This window comes from Podarcis tiliguerta (genome assembly GCF_965153285.1).
Source record: "Podarcis tiliguerta genome assembly, chromosome: 12".
In the NCBI taxonomy this organism is placed as follows: Eukaryota; Metazoa; Chordata; class Lepidosauria; order Squamata; family Lacertidae; genus Podarcis; species Podarcis tiliguerta.
In genome coordinates this window covers 60,031,176-60,052,868 of record NC_139545.1, presented here as the reverse complement: position 1 = coordinate 60,052,868, position 21,693 = coordinate 60,031,176, and the positions used below count along the sequence as shown (strand labels likewise).

The window sequence follows — 21,693 nt, the reverse complement described above, 5'->3', positions numbered from 1 at the left end:
TGGTTCTGATTGGCTGTGTCCCCTTTCATAGAACTGTTGAGTTGAAAGGGACCCCTAAGTGTCATCTAGTCCAACCCTGCGATGCCCTTTCACCTCTGGCCTGAGGCTTCTCTTGCTAAGAAGCTTTTCTATTCTTCCATTCTGCGGACGCTGCCAGATGGTGCCTTTATTTTCCACAGTTGGGCACAATTATTTTAGGAAGAAAGAGCCTGGCTTCCAGGCTGTCCTGGGACCAGGAGTTTGGATACCTTGTCTGCTTCTGCCATCATACATCCCTCGCAGTTCTTGGCGCTCTGTTTTAAAAAGTGGCCGGAAGGCAGAAGATTGAGGAGCGATGAATGGAAGGACTTGTTCATGCGATGCAGGGTGAAAACGACGGAACTCCCTGGAGGCAGGGATGCCCTGAGAAAAGGACCAGGGGCTCCTGGCCAGGCTGGCTGGGCTCTGCATCCCCCATCAGAGGGGAGAGCTGCCCTTCTAAGACCCTCCCCCCTTTGGAGAAAGGAGTGCGCGGACGCCAGAGCAGGGCGGGGGGAAAGGCTTTTAATGGCAAGATCTGGAGCTGGGTTGGGGGGTCTCAGAGGGAGGGGGTGAGGCTGAGCAAGGACTGGCGCTTCTGCTGGGAGATGGACTGGCTGCGGATGAGCGAGGCCACCTCTTGCGTGCGGAAGGTCAGGCCAAAGATGTCCTCGTGGTAGCGGTTCTGGTCCTGGGAGAGAAAGAGGCAGCGTCAGGTGCTACACATGCAGATGCAGCCCCCCCCCGGGCACTTCATTGGAAGGGACCCCCAATGGTCATTGGTCCAGCCCCCAGCGCTGCAGGGAAGGAGGGCAGCCGCCGACTGTTTCAAGGTGCCCCACAATTTGGTGGTGCTGATGCATTTGCTGTGACCCAAGGGGGCCACCCCCCCGTAAGACCCTGCCCTGGGCACCTGAGGGCTGCCTGCCTGCCTGCGTTTTGCCTCCAGCACTGGGGGGTCTGACTGGGGGGCTGCGTCCCTTCCTCCCTCACCTGAAGTTCGCTGATCTTGTCCCCGGCCTCCGCCAGCGTCATGCCGCCCTCCTTGGCCAGGATCTGTTGGACGGTCTGCAGGACCCCCGTTGCCATGGTGACATCCCCACAGACGTACATGTGGCCCCCCCTCTGGCAAAGGACCTCGTGGACATAGCTGGGCAGCTCCAGGCGCAGCAGGTCCTGAACGTATGTCTGCAGGAAGAGGGGAAACCAGTGCTCCCCTGAGCATAAGCTGAGCGCCACTCCCTCTTTGCTGAGGAATTGCGGCTGCTCCTTGCGGATTGGGATCAGGGCTGCCAAAGCACAGGCACGAATCACCTTCTGTCCCCCCCATGTCTGGCTGGATGGGGGTGGCTGCCATCTGCCCCCCCAGAGCCCCCCATTTTATTATTTCCACTGCTCACTGGGGGGGGGGGGCAGCGCTGGAACTGCACTGTCCTCCTTGCCCAGCCTGATTTTACAGAGGCTGCCCTTAGCCTTCCTGACACAGAACAGCCTGAGAATGAGAGAACTGTAGAGTTGGAAGGGCTCCCAAGGGATCATCTAGCGGTCCCGCCCCTGGCAAGGCAGGGATCACAGCTCAAGAATCCCCAACAGGTGGCCCTCCAACCTCTGCTTAAAAGCCTCCAAGGGAGGAGAGGCCCCCGTCTCCCGAGGGAAACCGTTCCTCTGTCAAACTGCCAGAAAGGTCTTCCTCGTGTTTCGCAGGAATCTCCTTTCTTGCCCTTAAATCGGATCGGAAGGGGTCCCCGTTGGCCGCCAGCCTTGTTTTGTGGAGGCCTCCTTGGCCCTCCTGGCCCAGAACAGACTGGAGGACGGAGGAGGAGTTCAACTGTGGAACTCCCTTCCACAGGAGAGAGGTTATAAAATTATGCAGAGCCTGGAGAAAGCAGAAAGGGGATTTTTTCTCCATCTCTTACAACGCTATAACTAGTAGACTTCCAGTGAAGCTGCAGGTTGGAAGATTCAGGGCAGGTAAAAGGAAGTCCTTCCCTCCACAGGAAGCAGGGGTGGCCTCCAACCTGGATGCCTCTGGAAGAGGAGAGGCAGCCATGTTTCTGAATGCCGGTTGCTGGAAGCCCCAGGACAGATGTTCTGAGACTACAGTTCCCATCATCTCTGACCGCTGGTCCTGCTAGCTAGGGATCATGGGAGTTGTAGGCCAGAAACACCTGGAGGCCTCTCCCAGGAGGACAGGGCTGCTCTTGCAGTGTGAGAAGAGGCTGCTGGACCAGATGGGCCCCTGGCTGGAGACAGGAGGCTCCCCCCCCCCAATTCCCATATTCCTACCTTGGGGTAATCTGGGTCGCGGGAGAAGCAGGTGAGGACGCGGCTGAGGACCCCCTTCTGCTGCGCCTCCAGCACCTCCTCCTTGTAGATGTGGTCGTGGCGGGAGCTGCGGCAGCCAAAGACCAGCGTCATCTCGCCCGGGGGGAGCCCTGTGTGGGGCAGGAGGGGGTCAGGGCTGGGAGAGGCAAAGGCCGGCCGCCCCCAGCCCAAAGCCTCCCCGGCCCGCCTCACCCACCTTCGGCCTCCAGGCTGTGCAGCCGCTGCTGCCAGAAGCTCCGGAAGGGGGCAATGCCGGTGCCAGGCCCCACCAGGATGCAGGGGGCTGTGGGGTCCTGGGGCAGCTGGAAGTTGGGGGCGCTGTGGGGCAGAGACACCAAGAGTCACTTGCCTGGCGGGTGACAGGAGGGGAGCCCGGAAGCTGAACGCTGCAAGATTCAGCCCAGGCAAAAAGGAAGGGCTTTTTCATGCAACACAGACTGTGGAACTCCCTGCCAGGAGGCAGCAACGACCACCAACCTGGGGGGCTTTAATAATAATAATAACAATTTATTATTTATACCCCGCCCATCTGGCTGGGTTTCCCCAGCCACTCTGGGTGGCTTCCAACAAAACACTAAAATACAATAACCTATTAAACATTAAAAGCTTCCCTAAAAAGGGCTGCTTTCAGATGTCTTCTAAAAGTTTGGTGGTTATTTTTCTCTTTGACATCTGGTGGGAGGGCGTTCCACAGGGTGGGTGCCGCTACCAAGAGGGCCCTGTGCCTGGTTCCTGGTAACTTGGCTTCTCGCAGGGAGGGGACCACCAGAAAGCCCTCGGAGCTGGATCTCAGTGTCCGGGCAGAACGATGGGGGTGGAGACGCTCCTTCAGGTCTACTAGGCCTTTGAGGCCATTTAGTGCTTTAAAGGTCAGCACCAACACTTTGAATTATGCTTGGAAATGGACTGGGAGCCAGTGTAGGCCTTTCAAGACCGGTGTTATGTGGTCTCGGCGGCCGCTCCCAGTCACCAGTCTGGCTGCTGTGTTCTGGATTAGTTGTAGTTTCCGGGTCACCTTCAAAGGTAGCCCCACGTAGAGCGCATTGCAGTAGTCCAAGCGGGAGATAACCAGAGCATGCACCACTCTGACCGGACAGTCTGCGGGCAGGTAGAGGACTGGAAAAATTCATGAAGGAGGAGGAGAAAGGTTGGGGGAGGGAGTTCCACAGTCCAACTCTGTGTTGTGGGTGTAACATGTGAAGCGAAGTGCTTTCTTCCAACATGAGCTTTGTGGGACGTCCACAAGAGCAGGAGAGACATTCTTTTCTGGCGGCTCAACTGCGTGTGCCTCTTTCTCTGGGAAAGCAGGGGGGGAGTTTGGCTCCCTTCCTCTGGGACGCTAAGGCCAGAGGGGACCTTTGGACAGAGCTGCTCCTTCAAGGTCCAAGCCCAACCCCCCCCCCGACCCCTTACCCTCGGACGAAAACCGGCACCATCTCGCCAGGTGCCAGCTTTGACAGCCACGTGGAACAGACGCCGAAGTGAAGGGGCCCCTTGCCGTCTGTGGAGCAAAGCGCGGGAGGGGGGGAGCAAAATGAGAGGCGGCCTGGGAGGTTCTCCTCCCCACCCCCATCAGATGACACCCCCCCCAAATGAAACTGTCTTCCCCCTCCCCAGGTGGCCAAGGCACCCCTGTGACGGGCTGTTCCCTTAGAATCACAAGATTGTAAAGTTGGAAGGGACCCCAAAGGCCATCTAGCCCCCCCCCCGAAACTCACTCTGGCTGTGGTAGTTGAGCACGGCCACGGTGAGGTGCATCTCCCCCGGGTGGGCGCTGGGCGCTGAGCTGAGGGAGTAGTAGCGCGGCTTGAGCAGGGGCAGCTGGGTGAGGAGCAGCGAGGGCGGCAGCGGCACCGAGGGGAACTCCTCCAGCACCTCCTCCAGGGTGGGGCAGCGGAACCACTTCCACTCCTCGTACAGGAGGGAGTCCTGCGGGGGCAAGAGCGGAGGGGGAAAGGAGGAGGGCAGCGAGAGGCAGGGGCGCTTAGCGGTTAGAGTGTCGGGCCTGGGAGAGACCAGGTTCAAATCCCACCCCCACCCTGACCCCGCTCGGCCCTGAAGCTCCCTGGGTGACCTTCGGCCAGTCTCTGCCTCCCTCTCAGGGTTGCGGGGGGGGATGAAGTGAGGATGGGGAGAACAGCCCCCTCTGCCCCCTTGAGCTCCTTCTAAGAATAGGTGGGGTGGAAATGAAATACCGCATTTTTCGCTCTATAAGACGCACTTTCTCCCTCCTAAAAAGTAAGGGGAAATGTGTGTGCGTCTTATAGAGCGAATGCAGGCGGAAGGCTCTGCTCAGCGCTCCCTTTAAAGAGCCGCGAAAGCCCCCAAGAGCCGCACACATGCTCCATGCGCTCTTTAAAGGGAGCACGGCTCTTGGGGGAGCCTTCCTCCCGCTGCCCTGAAGAGGCTTCGCGCGGCTATCCCAGAAGCCAGGTCCCTCTTGCTGTTCTGGCTTCTGGGATTCAGAATATTTTTTTTCTTGTTTTCCCCCTCCAAAAATAGGTGCGTCTTATGGTCTGGTGCGTCTTATAGAGCGAAAAATACGGTATATTAAGACACCTGCTGGAACAAGAAAGTCTTATTCATGTGCCTTAGTCACGGGGAGGGTGTCTAATCTCAGGTGGGAGGGAGTTCCGCAGGCTGGTGCATCTGAGACACGGGAGGCGAGCTAAGCAGGGTGGGCTCTGTGTGTGTGTTAGAGATAAAGGGGTCCATAACACACACACACACGCCCCAGCTTCAAGGTTGTGTGATGGGAGGGAAGAATACCTATTTCCACCTGCTCTCCCCCAGCCCCTACCTCTCCCAGCCGCTGCAGCTTCTCCCTCTCGGCCGGGTCTTCTGCCAGCGTGGACAGGATCTGGAGCAGTTGGGCGCTGGGGGGCGTCGTGAGGTCCAGGAAGAAGGTGAGCGCCTGGCGCAGCGTGCAGGGGGGCAGGCGGGGGCTGGGGACCCACAAGCGCTTTGGGCCTGAGGAGGAGAAGCAGGAGGGGGAGACTCAGTGGCCGCAGGAATTTCCAGCTGCCAAGCAGCTCAAAAGGCTTTTAGTCAGGCTTCACCACCACAGAATGGGAGAATGGTCGGGTTGGAAGGGACCCCCAAGGGTCATCTAGGCCAACCCCCTGCAAGGCAGGAATCACAGCTAAAACATCCAGGACAGGTGGGCATCCAACAGCGGAGAAAGGTGTGTGCCGGGAGGGGGAGGGGGAGGAACTAGCATCCTCCCGCAGAGCCCCTCAAGGAGATCGATCCAGTTTGCTCACTGCAGCCACCCAAGCATTTGTCTGCAAAGAGGAGCTGCAGCATTGACAAAGTATCAGTCCTTACTGGTGGCTCATCTAGACACTTCTAAAAACCAGAAGGAGAGCCTGCAGGATCAGGCCAAGGGCCCGACTAGTCCACAGTGGCCAGCCTGGGGTCCCGTGTCCAGCTCTGAGTGCTACAAGCTGGAAGGTGGCCAGAGGAGTGGGATGTATTTGCTGCCTGCGTTGAAATGTAAGTAAACTTTTTCGTTTATCTTACAAAAATGTGTGCTTCGCTTTTCGCAATGGGGGCAAAGAGGGGAAAGGTCAGCAGACCACAAATAAACAGGGACAAAAAGGTGTATTTGACTAATTCCCAGCTTTCAGTAAGCTGCAAAGTGCCCAAGTGTTTTTTCTTTGCTAAAAGGGCTTCACAGCCTGTTTACTCTCATATTTCTCCCACACATGTGGAACAGGAGGTTTAAATCTTAATTGACAGATTTAATTCTCAATCTTTCTTGTGTGTGTGTGTGCCCAGTGAAAACACAGCCAGAAATAAAGCAGAGCAACTGCAGTATAAAAAGTTACAGGACTGGAAAGGCAGCACCCTGGTCTGGGCCCTAGGAGAGGGCACCCTTCTTTGCCCCACAGTGCCCACCCCACGGCTGGGCCTGGCCAGGCCCGTCTGGGCACAGGTGGCCACTCACTCTCTCCCGCCTCCAAGGTTTCCACGGTGACGGCCTCGTTGGCAGGGGGCGGGTCCTCCACTCGCTGCAGGATGGCATCCACCAGCTCCGCGTTGTTGGCGGGGAAGATGCCCACGTGGTCCCCCGGCTGGTAGGCCAGCTCTGGCTGCTCCCCCGTCTGCAGCTGCACCAGGATGGTGGAGCGGCTGCAATGGGGGAAAGGAGAAGAGCGGTCAGCCCTGGGGGGAGGGGGGGCAGCAGGAAGGCAGTGGCCTGTGCCCAAGGGAGCCAGGAACCCCCAACCCCAAATGCTGGCGGAAATCAGGCCCCCTTGGCTGGGGGCTGCAAGAGGGAGAAGCGCCCGCCAAATTGGGATGAGCGCCAACCGTCCTGGTTTGACTCTCACCTGGATTCTGGGCTCTGCAGGTTCTTGACGGAGAGGATGTGGGACGGAACGACATTGCGCTTGTGGACGAGGGTCAGGCCTGAAGGGGGAGAAACTCAAAGGGTCAAGGTGGAGGCAGGGAGATGTTTCAAGCTTGGCTTTTCCAAATTCGGCAGTGGAGCGGGGAGAAAGGTCTCCGTGGGGGACAAGGAAGCAAAATGTGGAGCCCATGCAAAGAAACTCGAAAGTGGGGCCTCTGAGGATGTGCCTCCCTGCCCCACACGATGGGACAACTTGGCCCCACCTCCTCGCGGGGTTTCTGGGCTTGTGGCTCCTGTCAGCCCCCCACCTCTCCTTGGAGGCATTAAGCACTGACTGGAGGGCCCCTCAGGACCCCTTGGGTGGGGGCACAGGCAGTGCCACAGGGTGCTGAGCCAAGGGAGTGCAAAATAATGATACTAGCAACAACCACCACCTTAATTTATATGGGTACCCAATGAGAGGATCCATGAGAAAGCTACTGTACCGGAAGCAAATATTGAGAAAATAAGAAACATTTCGCAAGTGGCGCCAAGTTTTGTCCTTGCTTAGGCTGCCATATTATCAATGTCCCCCCCCCCCAGGCATGGGGGGAGGGGGGCAGAGCCCAAAGTAAGGGGGCTTCTCTGGGGTGTGGAAGAAAAGCCAGGCCTTAGCTTCAAGGCAGTTGCGTTGGAGAAGAGCCCCCTCCCCAGCTAAGCTCTTCTGATGCCCCCCGCCAGGGCGTTCTGCTTGCATACGAGGCCTCACAGCTTTGATGGGGATGTGCAAGGCATCACACTCTGGTTAGTAAGATGCCCCCCAAAATTAGCTCTGCTGGGAAAAGTACGTTGCTGGTCAAAAACCTTCCAGATGCCACACTCGTGCCCCCTTTTCTGCCACTTTCCTGCTGAGTTTTTTATTATTACACTAATGGGTGACCTACAAGGTGCAGATATGTCTCCGGCGCAGATCCTTGCAGACCCCAGACCCGGCATTCTGCTCCCACAAGGGTCAGCGGAGGGGAAGATGCACAATCCTTGGGGTAAGCGAGGGCAGGGCTGGTCCCTGGGCAGAGCACCAGCAGGAGGCCATGATCCACCGCCCGTCACGTACCTGGCAGGAGGTCCAGGGCCGCCGGGTGAACCACCAGGCGGAAGCGACTGCGCTTCCAGTGACAGGGGCTGTTGAAGACCTCTGTGCCCACCACCTGGGAGTCCACGCAGAAAGTGTCGCAGGCGGCCTGTGGGGAGACGAGGGTCAGGAGGGAGGGAGGGAGGACTTGCTCTCTGGGGACTCTGGGGAGGGCGCAGGGTGGTGGGGCTGGGAGGGACCCCAGGGGATGCAGGACACAGCTGCCCACTTGGGGAAGAGGAACCTTGCTGTGGGGCTGGCAGGGGTGGGGCACCTTCTCCCTCTGCTCAACATGGAGGGACAGGGGCTTCCACCCCAGCCAAGGGAGACCCCGGAGCAAGCAAGCGGTGCCATTCCCCAGCTGACCACCAGGCGGCACCAGCACCCCACACTCCTGCCAGCAAAGCTCAGCATCCATTCAACCTGCAACAGCCCCTCCAAGGAGGATCTGAGAGGGGAGGGGCTTGCAAAGAGGGGAGGGGCTTGCAAAAGGGGAGGGGGCATCTCTAGCAACTCAATATATCCAAAAGGTCAGTGCTTTCCAGCAAAAGAGGCACCCTCCTCCCTCCCTGTCCATCCACACCCACAGCAAAAAGGGATTGTGGCGCAGGACATGAGAAGATCCCGGGGGGGGGGGGGGGGCTGGATCAGGCCCACGGCCCACCTGGTCCAGCCTCCTCTTCCCTCAGTGGCCAAACAGGTGGGAAACCTGCAAGCAGGATTCGAACCCAAGAGCAACTCTCCCCTCCTGCGCTTGCCAGCCGCTGCCCTTCAGAAGCCCTTCTGCCTCCGACTGGAGAGACAGAGCTCAGCCATCTTGGCAAGGAGCCCCCAGAGCCCCCGCCTCCCGGATTTGTCTGTGGGGCAACGTGGAAGGGCAGCCGGCTGGAGACCCAGTCAGGATTTCCACAAAGAATAAAGCTGGCCTGTTAAATGATCACGACAATCTTGCTGCTCTTGGGCTGCACTGACCAGCCAAGGAATTTATTTAAATATGGTCTTGTTTAGACTAACCTTTCCAGATGCTGATTTTAATCTGTTTTAGTGCTTTATATTTTAGTGTGAGAAGTGAGGTTACAGGGAACCAGGCAGAGGGCCTTCTCGGTAGTGGCACCCTGCCTATGGAATGCCCTCCCTCCAGATGTTAAGGAAACAAACAACTATCTGACTTTTAGAAGACATCTGAAGGCAGCCCTGTTTAGGGAAGCTTTTAATGTTTGATGTTTTATTGTGCTTTTAATATTTTGTTGGAAGCCACCCAGAGTAGCTGGGGAAACCCAGCCAGATGGGCGGGATATAAAAACAATATTGTGGTTTTATCTTTGCGGTTTTCATTTTTGTTTTTTTTAAGAATTTAAGAGGCATATACATTTCATGATAAATAAATAAATGACTCCTTTGGAGCCTCAAGCAGCTTACTCCAAAGCAGGAAAATCTGCTTCCTGCCTGCTTGGGAACCTCCTATTTCATATGCCAAGCTCTCACTCTCTCCCCTCTCCCTCTCCCTTGCAGATCAATTGTTGCTCTTGATTCCCAAAGCGCCCCCCCCCATACACACAACGCCCCCCTTGCAGGGCGGCCACCTTGAAGACGTCCATGGCCCAGGTGCGGAAGGACTCCTCCTGGCCGCAGAGCTCGTCCCCCTCGCCCATGGGCAGGATCCGCTCGCCCCCCAGCTCCTCCAGGCGCGTGTCCACGGCGTGCGCAAAGGCACAGAAGTGCAGGTAGGCCCGGGAGCCCAGCCCAAAGACGGCAAACCTGGAAAGGAGGAGGAGACAGGCAGGGTGAGGGGGGTCGGGGTGGGGGGCCAGGCTCTGCCCCTCCCTCAGGAGTCAAGAGGCCCTTTGCCAGCTGGGCACCTCCAAGGCCAGCCAGAAGGAGTCTGCAGCTCAGCGGGACTCTGCTAAGCAAGTCCCAGAGTCCTAGAAGGTAGAGTTGGAAGGGACCCCCAAGGCTCATCTAGTCCAGCCCCTGCAATGCAGGAACCACAGTTCAAGATCAATCTCTGCTTAAGAATCTCCAGGGAAGGACAGCCCTCCGCCCTCCAAGGGAGCCCATCCCACCACCCAGCAGCTTTTACTGCAAGAAAGTTCTTCCGAATGGGCTGAGCTCCCCTGGCAGCCTTTTGGCCCAATCTCGCTCAGTTACAAAACCCACACGGCCTTTTTCTTTCCAATTTTCATTCATTTGGCTCCTCCTCCCACTAATAAACAGCCAATAAACTTGCTCTGTCCCAAGAGCTTAGGGGAAAGAATAGTCCAATAAAACAAAACAACTGTTAAATTTTAATATGGCCCGTATTGAATTAAAGATTGGTCTGGACCTCCTGAACTCGGCCCATTAAAAGCCGGTCACGACAATATCGATTTCCCTGTGCTCAGCTCAGCACCAGCCCTCCTGCGGCTGTGAAGTCCTTTCGTCGCTCAGCTTCCCGGCATTTCAGCACAAAATGTCGCCCAAGGAGACGGATGCCCAGGCGCTGCCCTGAGAAGTGGGGCTGGGCTTCAGCTCAGAGGGCAAGGGGAGGAGGGGGCTTCTGGCCAGCCTGGCTAGAGGGTCAGAGGCATTTGGTACATCTGCACCTCAAGGGCTGGGGAGGGACAAGGTGGGCGGGGGGAGAAGATGGCTTGGCTTCTGCCAAGGAGGAGGAGGAGGAAAATGCAGGTTTTGCCAAGGAAGAGCCTGGCCTTTGCAATGGCTCCCACCAACAAGGAGCTTCTGCTGCCCAGCTGGGCATTTGTGCCATTGCTGGGCTCCTGCCCTGATGAAGGTGCAGGGAGATGGCCAGTGGGGGGGGGGGCTGGGCAAGGCATGGCTGCTGCACCCTGAGGGCCTCCGTGGAAGCTCCTGTCCTCTGTGCGTCCTGCCCCAGAAGCCTGCAGGGCTCTGCTCTCTGAGGAAGCAGGATCCGACCCTTCCTGGGCACCTTACCGGAGGGTCCCCAGGGCGCCTGCGCTGTCCGTGTTGCTGGAGGCCCTCCTCTTGGTCTTCCACGCAGCTACTGACGCGTCGGATTGAGAGATGCTGTTGAAGCGCATCTTGTAGCTCCTGCAGGGAGAGAGAGGAGAAGGGGCAGCAAGCTCCACCACCAGCGCCCCCCCCCGGCCCCCACCTGGTCTGCCTCCGCAGACGATTCTGAAGCCCAGTTGCTGGAAACCCTGGGAGGAGAGGGGCTGCTCTCGCACTCGGGTCCTGCTCGCAGGTTTCCCTGGGGGCATCGAGTGGACCATCCGGTGATTCTCTGACTAGATGGGTGTATGGGCAATCTTTTCCGGAATATATTTGTACAGTGGACCCTCAGCTTACGTATCTCTCTGGATACATGATTTTTGGGCTGCAAAAGCAGCAAGCCCAGAAGTATTTTTCCGGGTTTCGCTGCTTGTACATGCGCAAAGCACTCTGCGCGCAACTCATGTGCACAGAAGCAGCGCCTCTGGTTACGGATTTTTTGGGGTGCACACGGACCCCCAGAACAAATTAAATCCGTATCCAGAGGGTCCACTGTACTTTGAGGAAATAGTGATCTAGCACGGTCATCTCTTGCTGCCTCTGTTTCCTCCCCCCCCCCTCTCTTGTTCTGCTCTTTGATGTCTGAGAACAGCCTTGAATTTGCTGGAAGGAAGTGATGATGCCGAGTGTTAGACGCTGTTTGGAGGAATGTGCGGTATTGGAAGAGGGGGATAGCTAATTAATAATCTGCACCAGCTAGTGGGGCAAGGCATGGAGGCTAACCAGTTAGCTATCTATAAATCAGATGGTTTGGGGGCATAGTTCTGAGAAGCTTGTGCGTGAACTCATGGCCAGAGGGTCGTGCAAAGAACTGGAGACTGCCTGGAGGTCACTTTGCCACTTCTTGAGGGCTTCCCAGGGGCAGATCAAAGTGTTGCTTGGTAATGTATATAATGCTTGCTGTTTAGAATAAAATCTTTAATCTTCTCACTTGTGTTTGTACTGCTTCTGAATCTAATTTTAAAAGAACCACCTTGCATTGGGCACGACAATGGGCCCCTAAGCACTGCTCTCCTTTTCTTTCCAGGGAGGCGTCAAAGCTGAGAGGCGTCATTCTTGCCTCCTCATCACCGGGAGAAGAGGATGTTGGCCTAGATGGGCCTCCTCTGGCCTGATCCTGCAGGCTCCTCTTACGCATCCAGGGACAGAGATCACTCTGGCTTGGGGGGTCTCAGCCCTCCCTCGGGGCCAAGAGGCGCTTTCAGCGGGTGGCAAGTCGGGACCTGGGAGCAGCTGCACAGAGGATGCACAGCGGAGAGAGGCAGGGTGAGGCCAAAGTGCCCTTCATCCGCGATGTTCCCTGGCAGCTTGATGCACCGGCCTCATCCCGTACCCGGGTCCAGGCGCCAATCAGAGCCGCTTCCCCCGTGGGCAGCAAAGTTAATTAGCTCCGTAGATTATGACACTAATGAGGGCAGGCATCAAAGGAAGGGGTGCCCTTTCCTCCAGGCAGAAAGACACCAAGTCGAGGTCGTGGGTGGGGAGGGGGGAGGTCACAGAGGCAGCTTAAAGAAGAGAGACATGGGGGGGGGGAGCAAAGCCTGAAGGTCTGGAAGACCCTTCGACTCTCTTGCCGGGCGGAGAGGGCAGCCAGATCCGGGCAGATCCACAAGGCACCCTTTGCCAACCTCCGGGAGTCGGAGTGCGCCTGCAAAGTCACAACCGCCTCCCAGTTGCTTCCTCTAAATAAACTGCAAGCGAGGCAAAAGGCAGAGCGAGGTTGTGGGGAGGAGGGTCTGGATCTGCAGGAGAGGAAGAGGAAGAGGCAAAAGTCCTCTGGGTAGGACTTACTTCTGCAGTTCAGGCTCGGAGTCTGCAAGGTAAGGGCAGGACATCTCCATCAGCGCGCGGGCAAATCTCTGCGGGGGGAGAGAGAGAGAGAGGCAGGGGGGCAAGCAAGTGAGGACCCAATCCAAGCAGATGGTCTTTATCATTGACCGAATTCATATGCCGCCCAAACCCGAAGGTCTCAAGGCGGTTCAGAAGAGGGGCCAGGGCTCAGTTCTGCTCAGATAGGGGAGGTGCGACGGTGGTGAAAAGGAGAACAGCTGAGCAGATGTTCAGAAGTACAATAATTGTGCCACAGATTCCAGGCTCTGCTCATGAGAGAGCCAAGCTGAGAAGGACCAGCTCATCTATTGTTATCATCGTTGTTGTTGCTGATGCTGCTACTACTACTACATTTGCATAGCTCCCAGGGCAGTTCACACCATAAATGACCACAAACTACGTAGTAAAAACAACCACAAACCCAATTCCCCCCTCCCACAACCCACTGAAAAGGGCGTCCATCAGCCCCAGGCCTGAAGTGGGCCGTGAAGGCACCATTTCCACTGCCTTTTCAAAACCTCACGGGGGGGGGGGGGGTTCAGCAGAGGCGGAGTGCCCGTCGATCAGGGATTTTTCAAGCTCTGCTTCCTGCATCAGAGCGCGTTGGACTAGAGGACCTTGGGGGATCCCGGCCAACTCTGTGATTCTAAATGGAGATTTTTATCTCAGCCTGTATGTTCTGCATTTGAAAATGCTTTTGTATACATGCCTTTAATGTCAAATCACTTCAGGGGGAGCAGACCAGACCTAAGTCAGCCCAGCACTGAGTGGGACCCCCATTTTTGGGAGGCCACCACCCATCCCCAGAGTTGGTAGGGACCCTGAAGGTCATCCAGTCCAACCCCTGCAATGCAGGAGTCTTTTGCCTCAATGGGGGACTCAAACGCATGACCCTGAGATGAAGAGTCTGCTGCTCTACAGATGGAGCTCTCCCAGGTCCTCAGCTGATCCCCAGTGCGCCCCCCCCCCCCGCCCTACAAAAAAGACTTAATCAGAGCAGCGGTTTGCAGAACAGCATGATAAAATTCAGAAGAGGCAGAATTAATTGCACATCTATTCAAAATCCAATTAAAACCACTTAGTTTTATTTATTCAACAGAACAAAGGCATTTTATCCGGAGACACCAGCTTTTCAAAGTCTGATGATCGTTTACACTTCCAGCGCCCCCCCCCCATGCAGGAATTGCAGCGAGAGAATCCCTGATAGGTGACAGCCCAACCCACCACCCAACGGATCTGGATTTGGGTTCCAGTACATGCCAAGGCTGCCAGGTTGAGGGAGGCTGCCCCCCACTTGGGAGTCTCGGGGAAAAGGGGGAGAAGCCAGCGTCACCTCGCCATTCTCGGGGGGGTCTCCGTTGCCAAAGGTGCTGGTCACCACCAGGACGAGGGTCTCGTGCTCCAGGGAAACGACGTCGTATTCGTCCATGCAGACCACCTGCCGGGAAGCGCCAGGGGGGTCAGGAAGGTAAGGGGGGCCTCAAATGCTCCCACCCTCCGTTGCCCCCCAAGGGGCAGCTTGTGAGCTCGCTGGAGACCTGGAGCCAGGAGGGCTCTGCTCTGCCTGCTGCATCTGGAGCCAATTGCTGGGAACAGGGCCGGATTGGGGGGGGGGCACTGAGCAGAGGGGCATAAAATAAGAAGAATAAATAAGAAATCCATCTATATTTGTACAGGTACCCACTGGGAAGTTCCATAAAAAGAAACTGTACCAGGAGGAATTACTGCGGAAATAAGAAATCTTTAGCTGGTTGCAAATGAAGGATCGAAAGTGACGTTCAGTGATTGGATAGTTTTAGAAAGTTGCTACAGTTACGTTGTTCTGGAGCTCTAGATAAGCAGGCTGACCGAGCTCTTCACTTCAGTTCTATTCTGGCCTCTGAGTAAGCAAGAGCTGTTTGAAGAATCGCTGTGTCGTCTGCTATGTTCACCCACAACTTAACACTGGCGACGAAGGTGGGATCGATGGACATCAGAGCACAGCCAGATGCGGCCGTCCTCTGAGCTGAGCTGAATCACTGAGCGTCACTTTCGATCCTTCATTTGCATATCTACAGTCTCCTCTTGCTGGCCCAGGGTGAGAACTTCAGTACATAACATAAATCAATCTACATTTGAGAAGTTCCATAAAAAGAAACTCTACCAGGAGGAATTACTGCGGAAATAAGAAATCTTTAGCTGGGGGACCAAACGTTGAGTCCTATTCCCCAAGTCCTGCTCCAGGGCTTGATCCTGCTTGGGGGCTTCCCTTTGGGGCCCCTGGGAGAGCAGGATGCTGCCCCAGGTGGGGACCCTTTGGCCGGGCTCTTCTCTTCTTCTGGACCCTCCAGGGTGAAACCTCCAGCACCAGAGGCAGTCTGTCTCGATTCCTAGGTTCTCGGGGTATTTGGCCACTGAGACCAGGAGGCTGGACCAGGGGGGCCACTGCCTGATCCAGCAAGACTCTTCTTAGGTTCTTAAGGTTGACCTTGACCCCCCCCCCACCCAAAGTGAATTATTGCCTTCAATGGAAAGAGCAGAGAGCCGGAAGTGCGTCACACCACACAAACACAAGACACACCCTCCAGTTCCACCATGAGCCTTGCCAAACACGGGGCAAGAAACGCGCCGCTGCTGGCACACTTCGCCTGGGGAACTCCTTGCCACTTGGGGGGGGAGCGTCGCCTCGCTTCATGTGCTCTGTGGGCATCATGAGGCAAAGGGGCAGTGAGACCCACCCCAGCTGCTGACCCCCCCCCCCGCCGTGCGCTGGGCCCACCTGTGGGGCAAAGGAGCCCTTGAAGAGCTGCTTCAGCTTCAGGGCGTAGGCCTGCGACTTCCCCGTCTCGGAGGCGTACAGGATCGTGGCCTTGACCCGCTTGGCCATCACGTGGCCCATCAACTTGGCTGAGATCTTGACCGCTCTGCAGGGGGGGGGGGAGAGCAGGACAGGAGGACTCAGCCCAGCCCACCTTCCCCAGGCAGGACGGCGTGCGGAAGGAAGGGGGCACCTTCCCCAGGGCAACCCTGCCCAGGCCTGGACAGGCATTGGGGATGCAGAGCCAAGCAGAACACACTATTAATGGATTGGATTGTTCTATTAAATTTGTGTCCCACGCTTCATCCACAGATCTCAGGGGGTTCACGGTATGAAAACACAAGACCAGACTGCCTGCAGTGACTGACAGCAGAGGCTCTGCAGGATTTGAGGAGGGGAGCCTTTCCCGTGACCTGGAGATGCCAGCAGGGATCATGCCTGGGACCTTCTGCATGCCAAGCAGATGTCCTGCCCCCTGAGCCACAGCCCTCAATGGCTCATCGCCCTCCCGGCTTGTACTTATTTGCACTATTCGTCTGAGGGCCCAGTCGCAAAAGCTCCCTGTGCTGCTGCTGCTGAGAGGTATCTTGCCCCTGAGCATGTCCAAAGGCATCTGGGCCAGGGATGGCCTCTTCCGGAGCCATGCTGCACTCTGCTCATGCTCTGAGCATCCAGGAAGATTTCTGGATTTCTGAGGAGGTGCTAGAAGCAGGTTCCTGCCCCTGTTTCTTCAGAGGAGGGCTTGGAATTGTGTGCCCCCCCCCAGCTGCCGCCCACCCCCACCCTAGTCCTGCCTCAGAGCTCTCAAGAAACAGTGCTTCCCACATTGCAGGGGGTTGGGCTGGATGACCCTTGGGGCTCCCTTGCCCCTCTACAATTCTTATTCCTTGGCACGGCTGAGAGCCCTTTGTGCTGATGGAATGACCCACTCCCTGCGGCCCCCCCTCTCCAAGATGCGACCCACTTCCTCCCCCCGCAAGGACCTACTTGGCAATCTCCTTGAAGGTCTTCTTTCGGGTGACAGTGGTTCCTTTGGGGATGTAGGTTTTCCAGGGGTCGCTCTGTGGGAACAGCATGGGAATGAGGAAGCAGGACTGGGGACGGGGGTCACAAGCCCTGAAACGCCGCCCCCCACCCCAGACAAAAAGGTTTTTTCGCAAAGCAGCTCTCAGGAGTCCATTGTAACACTGCAGCTAGCAGCGCCCCCAGTGGCAGCCAAGCAAACTGCAGGGTGACAACAGCCTTGCATTCTTTGTATATATAATGCCTTCCTATTTGCTTTCGTAGATTTTCACGGGTACAGGAATGCAGGTTTTGGTGTCCTCGGGTGTCTTCCCGTGTAAAAGTTGGGGTGTCTAGGCGACGTTTCGACGAGGTCTCACTCGTCATCTTCAGGCTGGTGCTTTCGGCTTCTTGTTACTGGAACAGAGCAGGATCTCAGTGTTTGAGTTCCTATAAATACTGTTGAGGAGGTGTGGTGTATAGCCTCCAATGTTCTGGGCAGAGAGGAGGTTCCCAGGCTAGTGTGCCTTTTCTTCTTTTGTTCCTTAATTACTTGAGGGATATCTTGAGTGATTTCTTGAGTGATTTCCTGAATCCCACTTAGGTGGGTCATTAGGTGTGGATTAGTTGCTAAAGCCTTCGTGTCTTGAACTCTTGAACTTTGTGAAGAGTTTTTCTGAGAAGATGGCTGTACTGCACTTGGTTGTGCTCTGGCTTGGCTTCGTGTATAGGGGCGAGCTGTGGTTTTGTGGCCTGTGCCAGCCACAAAATACCCTGCAAAGTCTATGAAATACCCTGCAAAGTCTGCCCAGCCACGTACATTGGACAAACAAACAGACGAATAAATGCACGTATCGCAGAACACAAGAATGCCGTCAAAAAAGAAGAAAAAACTTCCTCTCTTTTCCAACACATGAAAGAAACAGGACACGAAATTAATTTTGCAGATTCCAAATTGCTCTTTAACATGGAACATCACCACAAGAGAATAATCATGGAAGCCATCGAGATAGAGAAACACCCTCACAACATGAACAAGCGTGACGACACATCCCGCTTGCCAGACATCTGGAAATTAGCCCTCCCCACAAAATCTGACACCAGATCCAGAGGCACACAGAACGCCATCACCAATCAACCACACCAGACCCAAACCCAGACCCTCTCCACAGATAAATTACAGACACCATCCAGTAGCCAAACCAGGGTGGCACCTCCGGATGCTGCACCCCCCTGCAATCCCTACACAGATCTGGCTGGCACAGGCCACAAAACCACAGCTCGCCCCTATACACGAAGCCAAGCCAGAGCACAACCAAGTGCAGTACAGCCATCTTCTCAGAAAAACTCTTCACAAAGTTCAAGAGTTCAAGACACGAAGGCCTTAGCAACTAATCCACACCTAATGACCCACCTAAGTGGGATTCAGGAAATCACTCAAGAAATCACTCAAGATATCCCTCAAGTAATTAAGGAACAAAAGAAGAAAAGGCACACTAGCCTGGGAACCTCCTCTCTGCCCAGAACATTGGAGGCTATACACCACACCTCCTCAACAGTATTTATAGGAACTCAAACACTGAGATCCTGCTCTGTTCCAGTAACAAGAAGCCGAAAGCACCAGCCTGAAGATGACGAGTGAGACCTCGTCGAAACGTCGCCTAGACACCCCAACTTTTACACGGGAAGACACCCGAGGACACCAAAACCTGCATTCCTGTACCCGTGAAAATCTACGAAAGCAAATATCTCACCTCTACGGGGAGGAAACCTTCCAGCTGACAAGAACCTACGAGAAACTAGAAATCCGAAGAGCCACCATCTTATGTGATCTCTTGTTCCTACGCAACTGCCGAGACAACAACTTAATTCCCACATGCTTCCAACTTAAATTCCACTCTAAAACCCCAGCTACCGAAAGGATCCTGAAACGAACTGAACTATCTCTAATCAGAAACGAACTACACAAGAAAAGATACCTACTAAACCAAACCAACAAAGATCTACTCACTCTTCACCTCAAACTCTGTAACAAAATCCACCCTGCACTCTGGGACAAATGCAAACAACTAGCCGTCTGGAGAGCTGAAACGGAGACCTCACACAAGACAGACACACACACCAACAAACTCCACAAACTAGAGAAACGCCAGAAGCCCAGCCACCCTCCACAACAACCCATGAAACAAACAGTACATAACATATCAGACAGGATCCTCACCTCAACTGAAACCAAAGTACTCTCCAAAGGTTTCAACTTTGCAGTCGCCCCGAGACGCATCCCCACGGAAAACATCATATGCGGAGTCGAAGCTAGCCTAACCAAAATCAATCCAGATGAAGCCAATAAAATCAGACTTGAAGTCACCAACATCCTCTGCTCCAGCAAACCACCCAGAAGCAATTTACACAAAGAAGAACAGAAAGCACTCACCAACCTGAGGAAAGACAACAACATAATCATTCTCCCAGCAGACAAAGGTAATGCCACTGTTGTGATGAACACATCGGACTACCAAGCAAAACTATCAAATCTACTCCAAGACCCTACCTACCAACCTATAAAAACAGATCCCACCACCTATCTGGAAAAAACCACCAAATCCAAAATAAAAGCCTCTCCTATCAGTGAAGAAATCCAGCTAAGAATCATCCCCAGAGAAAAATCATCCAGATGCCCCAAACTCTACGGCCTCCCCAAGATACACAAAGAAGGAACACCACTCAGACCAATAGTCAGCTCCATAGGCTCACCTCTACAAAATCTCGCTAAATTTCTCGCCAAGCAACTTCAGCCCTATGCAGAATCCATCTCTTCACACGTTCCAAACTCCTTCCAGTTCATAGAAACAATAAAGAAGCAAAACCTACAACCCAATGACCTACTTGTGAGCTTCGATGTTGTATCTCTCTTCACACAAGTGCCCATTAATGAAGCCTTGACAGCCATTCAAAACAAATACAATCCCCCCGAATACATCTTGGACCTGACCAACCACTGCCTAACCAACACGTACTTCATCCACAATGGACAAAGATACAAACAGATAGAAGGAGCACCTATGGGATCACCCCTCTCACCGGTCATCGCTAACCTGTACATGGAACACTTTGAAACCAATGCTTTAGACAAGTCAGAACACAAACCCAAACTTTGGCTCAGATATGTTGACGACACCTTTGTAATTTGGCCACACGGGAAGGAAAAACTGGATAGCTTCCTCACACATCTCAACAGCCTACACCCCAAAATACAATTCACTATGGAAATAGAAGCCAACAACCAACTTCCCTTCCTTGACGTCCTAATCTACAAAAAACCTGATGGCTCCCTAGGACACACTATCTACCGGAAAAAAACACACACCAACCGCTACTTACATGCACAATCACACCACCACCCTGCACAAATAAACTCCGTAGCCAAGACTCTCATCTCCAGAACCAAACGCCTGGCTGACGAAGACCACTTGACAACTGAGTTACAGAATCTCTCAAATGTGTTAATTGCCAATGGATACCAGCAAAACAGGGTTACGAAGCTAATCCAAAAAGAAACACCCCCCAAAAACCAAGACACAGAAGAAAACAATGGCATAGCCCTCCTTCCTTATATCAAGGGCACTACAGATAAAATTAGCAAAATCCTCCATAAACACAATATCAAAACAGCCTTTTGCACCAACCAAAAAATAGCCAATATCCTCAGAAACCCCAAGGATAAAATTCAGTTGGAAAACCAAGGGGTCTATGAAATACCCTGCAAAGTCTGCCCAGCCACGTACATTGGACAAACAAACAGACGAATAAATGCACGTATCGCAGAACACAAGAATGCCGTCAAAAAAGAAGAAAAAACTTCCTCTCTTTTCCAACACATGAAAGAAACAGGACACGAAATTAATTTTGCAGATTCCAAATTGCTCTTTAACATGGAACATCACCACAAGAGAATAATCATGGAAGCCATCGAGATAGAGAAACACCCTCACAACATGAACAAGCGTGACGACACATCCCGCTTGCCAGACATCTGGAAATTAGCCCTCCCCACAAAATCTGACACCAGATCCAGAGGCACACAGAACGCCATCACCAATCAACCACACCAGACCCAAACCCAGACCCTCTCCACAGATAAATTACAGACACCATCCAGTAGCCAAACCAGGGTGGCACCTCCGGATGCTGCACCCCCCTGCAATCCCTACACAGATCTGGCTGGCACAGGCCACAAAACCACAGCTCGCCCCTATACACGAAGCCAAGCCAGAGCACAACCAAGTGCAGTACAGCCATCTTCTCAGAAAAACTCTTCACAAAGTTCAAGAGTTCAAGACACGAAGACTTTAGCAACTAATCCACACCTAATGACCCACCTAAGTGGGATTCAGGAAATCACTCAAGAAATCACTCAAGATATCCCTCAAGTAATTAAGGAACAAAAGAAGAAAAGGCACACTAGCCTGGGAACCTCCTCTCTGCCCAGAACATTGGAGGCTATACACCACACCTCCTCAACAGTATTTATAGGAACTCAAACACTGAGATCCTGCTCTGTTCCAGTAACAAGAAGCCGAAAGCACCAGCCTGAAGATGACGAGTGAGACCTCGTCGAAACGTCGCCTAGACACCCCAACTTTTACACGGGAAGACACCCGAGGACACCAAAACCTGCAATGCCTTCCTATACGTACACTATGCTCGTAACTTACGCAGGTTCTGTTCTGGGGATTGTGTCTAAAGCCAAAATTGCATTTGGTGAAAACACATCGGGTGCAACAGCAGGCAGAATTGCCAAAGTATTTTTTCCTGGATGCCTGGCCCCCGTTTTGTTTTATTTTGCCACGTGCATAAAGTTGAATGTGAACAAGTAAAGAAAACAATGCCCGACCTGAAGAATTTGGAGCAAATGATTCAGTAGAGAAAACACAGCCCAGAATAAATAAGGAGATAGTACAAGAATACTTGGCTAGTTTAGATGTATTCAAGTCTCCAGGGCCAGATGAACTGCATCCAAGAGCATTAAAAGAACTGGCAGATGTGATCTCAGAACCACTGGCAGTCATCTTTGAGAATTCCTGGAGAACAGGCGAAGTCCCGGCAGACTGGAGGAGGGCAAATGTTGTCCCTATTTTCAAAAAGGGGAAAAGAGAGGACCCAAATAATTACCGCCCAGTCAGTCTGACATCAATACCAGGGAAGATTCTGGAGCAGATCATTAAGCAAACAATCTGTGAGCACCTA

At 54.2% G+C, this 21,693-nt stretch overlaps 1 protein-coding gene across 2 annotated transcripts in view; it reads right to left on the bottom strand.

Annotated features, from left to right (window-relative positions):
- Positions 1 to 146: 146 nt before the first annotated feature.
- Positions 147 to 21,693, bottom strand: part of NOS3 (nitric oxide synthase 3) — a 38,260-nt gene continuing 16,713 nt past the window's right edge. For both annotated transcript variants that reach the window (XM_083406125.1, XM_083406126.1), the window contains 16 exons: positions 16,432 to 16,505; positions 15,406 to 15,550; positions 13,981 to 14,085; positions 12,609 to 12,676; positions 10,740 to 10,856; positions 9,392 to 9,566; positions 7,791 to 7,917; positions 6,678 to 6,756; positions 6,293 to 6,477; positions 5,144 to 5,313; positions 4,062 to 4,272; positions 3,757 to 3,844; positions 2,540 to 2,661; positions 2,305 to 2,453; positions 1,012 to 1,206; positions 147 to 709 (listed from right to left, as the gene is read on the bottom strand). In XM_083406125.1, the coding sequence (XP_083262251.1) occupies positions 578 to 709; positions 1,012 to 1,206; positions 2,305 to 2,453; positions 2,540 to 2,661; positions 3,757 to 3,844; positions 4,062 to 4,272; positions 5,144 to 5,313; positions 6,293 to 6,477; positions 6,678 to 6,756; positions 7,791 to 7,917; positions 9,392 to 9,566; positions 10,740 to 10,856; positions 12,609 to 12,676; positions 13,981 to 14,085; positions 15,406 to 15,550; positions 16,432 to 16,505 (2,142 nt within the window). In that variant the 3' untranslated portion in view covers positions 147 to 577. The remainder of the gene's footprint in view (positions 710 to 1,011; positions 1,207 to 2,304; positions 2,454 to 2,539; positions 2,662 to 3,756; positions 3,845 to 4,061; positions 4,273 to 5,143; positions 5,314 to 6,292; positions 6,478 to 6,677; positions 6,757 to 7,790; positions 7,918 to 9,391; positions 9,567 to 10,739; positions 10,857 to 12,608; positions 12,677 to 13,980; positions 14,086 to 15,405; positions 15,551 to 16,431; positions 16,506 to 21,693) is intronic.